This window comes from Solanum verrucosum, unplaced genomic scaffold (assembly GCF_900185275.1).
Source record: "Solanum verrucosum unplaced genomic scaffold, falcon-dt-bn FXZP01000038.1, whole genome shotgun sequence".
NCBI lineage: Eukaryota > Viridiplantae > Streptophyta > Magnoliopsida > Solanales > Solanaceae > Solanum > Solanum verrucosum.
The window spans coordinates 2,388,293-2,391,836 of record NW_026020564.1 but is presented as its reverse complement, the minus strand read 5'-3'; the positions used below and the strand labels follow the sequence as shown (position 1 = coordinate 2,391,836).

The following is a 3,544-nucleotide window of genomic DNA, read 5'->3' as shown; positions in this document are numbered from 1 at the left end:
TTAATATCGTAATAACAATTTCGATCAATGTTAAAGTATTTTTCAAATTCTTTTTCCTATTTAATTAGTATAAAAAAAATGAGTTTGTAGCCACAAAGTTCATCTTAGCCTATATATGGACATGCAATTTCACATTCAACGTTTGATTCTGATTTCAACCTATCATTTTATATTTCAAATTATTCAAAAAACAAATATTTACAATTTTTTTTATTGTTAACATAGATGAGGAGAATTCATTTTTAAAAAAAACCCAAAAATAAAATGCTAAAATTGCATTTGACAAAGACTATATTTACATGTTACAACATAAGTACAGTTTGTACTCAGATTATATTAAGCTCAAAATTTAAATTAAAAAAAAGAAAGAAAAAAGATAATAATTCAGAAAATAAAAACAGTCCTAAACAGCTCACCAATAATCAAATTCCGGGCCTTCGGGCTCGGGCTTCAAGTTTAAATCGGGCTTTTCCTGAAACCAACAAGGCTTTAATCGGGCCGGGCTTTCATGTCGCCGTAGCTGATTATCGCCGTCGCCGTCATCATCGGAAATAGCCATTGAACTCTGGATAGCGTCAACTCTAGCACCTACTTCAACAGCCTTCTTACGAATTGCATCAGCAGACAAATCAATGAGTTCGCCGATATCACCGACTAACAGCTCCGGGAAATTTAACCGGGCCGATGGCCCCCGGAGATAGTAAACAGCTGTATCGTATGCTCTTGCAGCTGCAACAGGCGTCGTATACGAGCCCAACCATATCCTCGACCGTTTATTTGGCTCTCGGATTTCAGCAACCCATTTCCCCCATTTTCTCATCCTAATTCCTTTGTAAGCCCTCTCGTTTTTTCTCTTCCCGGAGCAACACCCTCCTCCTCCTCCTCTTCCACCTCCAACCACCCCAGCATCGCCGCTTCTGACGCCGTCAACCTCCATTTTTCCTCTTTCCTTATCAATTTTTGGGGTTAATTGGAACAAAAAAATTCCCTGTAATCTAGAGGAATGCCCATGAAAGAGAAATGGGCGTTGGCCACAATTTGGGTACTATGGTTTTCACGTTGATTTTATTTTTAAGGGAAATTGCCTCAATAATTTAAAAGAATGATTTATATTATTTTAATCTATTTTAAAAAGAATGATCTCGTTTCATTTTTTATAACACTTTAAATTTATGTATTTTTATATAAAATATTTAAAATCATAAAATAAAAAAATGCTTTTAAGTTTTAACCTAACTAATTTAAAATTAGATTATTAATAATTATTTTATTTTTTAAAATTTTATTTCCAGTCAAATTAAATTATTATTATTATTATTTTAAAACTAAAAAAGCAAATATCTAAAAGCACCGATAATGTCACACTCTCTCTTCCCACAATAATAACCTGATTTATGTCTACTTTATTTATTTATGTTCAAATTCATAAGAGATGGTGGTTGTTGCTCGTTGGTCCGCTCGACACGTAAAAAGCTTTCAGCCTCCGCATTTAATATTCGATTTGATATTTTCAAATTTTAAGTTTATAATTAAAATTTTATTTTTTAAATGATGAAGATTTATTGTAATTTTTTTTTTTATTCTCTTCATTTCAAAAAGAGTGACCTAATTTGATTTGCCTTAGAGTTTAAGGAAATGAAGAAATTTTTTGAATATTGTGATTCTAAATTAAAGTTATGTCAAATATATAAAATTACTCTTTAATCTTGTGCCTTAAACATGCCAAGTGACAAACTGAAATTAAAATATTACCAAAAAAAGAAAAAAAATCATTCTTTTTTAAATAGACTAAAAAGAAAAATAAGTCATTATTTTTTAAACCGTGGAAGTATATTTTATAGAGTAATGGAAAGTTAAAATAACTTTATGGATTTGGAAGGTTTTACTAACAATTCTAAAGGCTAACAAATTGAATTTTAAATTTAAAGTGTATAAATTTAATGAAAATTTGGTTAGAATTTGGTCAAAATGATATTTTACCTATGTTATTTTATATTTTAAAATATTTTTATCCTTTCAACTTTAATATTTTTTAACTAAAAAATGAAAAAAAAATCAGTTTATTTTAAAATAAAAAAATATTATAATTTTTTTAAATTTCTGATCAAATTATGGCTAAATTTTCTGGCCATTTAGCATTACCCAATATATTATTTGAACAAAAGTTATTGTTAGGTTTTGTAGTCGGCTATTCAAACTTCTACGAAGATAAAATTTGTGTGTATTCTATTTTTTTCAAACCCCACTTGTAAGGTTACAGTGAATCTAAAATTATTATGTTGCTCCGGTACAAATTTCAAATTTTGGGACGTTAAATTTCAATAGAGTAATTCAATAATTATGTAGTAATGAAAAAAATATTTTAACAAGATATGTTAATAATTTATTTCACGAGTTGGGTGAGGTTCTATCTACGCATGGCTAAAGTATTTTGAATATTTTGGCATCATCTAACTTGAAGTAGAGTGTTGAAATTATCAAGTGACAACTAGTGACAATTGTATGTGAGTGGAGTGATACATAATAAAGGTGACAATAATGCAATGCAACATAACAAAATTATTAGTTAGTTTAGAGTTAATTAATAATAATCTATTAGTCAATGAACTTGATTAGTGATAGTATATATATGCATGTGTGTAGATCAATTTGGTGCAATTATATTCATATTCTTTCGTCATATTCTTTCGTCATATCCAATACAGAGAAAATCCCCAAACACACACACTCTTTCTCTATAGATTCTCTTACTTTTGATTAAAAATGTGAATTGTCTTTCAAAATGAAAAGTTTAGTTCTATTCTACATTGATGAGAATATTTTTTGATTTATTTAATTATTATTTGTGATTTATTTAATGATGACAATAAGATTTGATCTCAGGATTTTTATCAATTATATAATAGGTCAAACACATATGCAGATTCTTAAACTTGTCCCTAATTTTCATTTTGGCACTCCAACTTAACCTTGTTTCATTTTAACCCTTCAACTCCAATTTTTATGTTCTATTTTGATACTTCTTTCCAAAGAATCAACAAAGTGGGATATGACTTCACATGCCATGACATAGTCTGCATATTGTTTGGCCATTATAATATGACTTAAGTCATCTGCGGCCCCTTAAAGTTGTCTGCATATTTCGCTTGAACACCTTATATTAGGCATGTTCCAATTGAACATTTTTTTTAGTAAAAAAAATACCTATCGAACATTTTTTTACAATCAACTAAAAATGAAAATTGTGTGTTATACACTTGCGACTGACGTGATATTATAACTAATCAAAAAAAGACACGTGGCATTGTCCCATAATAACAATTTAAAAATAAAATAGAAATTAAAATAAAATAAATACTATGTTTTCAGAAGAAAAAAAAGACTTTCTTCCTCTTTTTTTCTTCATTGTCAGAACAACCCACCCACCCCCAACATCCGTCCTTCCCCATTTTCTTTTTTGCCTGAACGTGCTTACAACGATCGACAATTAAATTATCGCACACTCCGATAACCATTCTTAATTATATAAGAAAACAACTTCAGA

At 29.1% G+C, this 3,544-nt stretch overlaps 1 protein-coding gene across 1 annotated transcript; it reads right to left on the bottom strand.

The window, feature by feature from the left end:
- Positions 1–257: 257 nt before the first annotated feature.
- Positions 258–1,007, bottom strand: LOC125810242 (ethylene-responsive transcription factor ERF011-like). Its single transcript, XM_049489749.1, has one exon. It carries the CDS (start codon positions 935–937, stop codon positions 413–415), a length of 525 nt encoding a protein of 174 aa, XP_049345706.1. The 5' UTR covers positions 938–1,007; the 3' UTR covers positions 258–412.
- Between the last annotated feature and the right edge of the window lie 2,537 nt (positions 1,008–3,544).

Bases quoted from the DNA above. Each gene is read 5' to 3' on its own strand.
- LOC125810242 (XM_049489749.1), bottom strand. From the start codon at position 937: ATGGAGGTTGACGGCGTCAGAAGCGGCGATGCTGGGGTGGTTGGAGGT.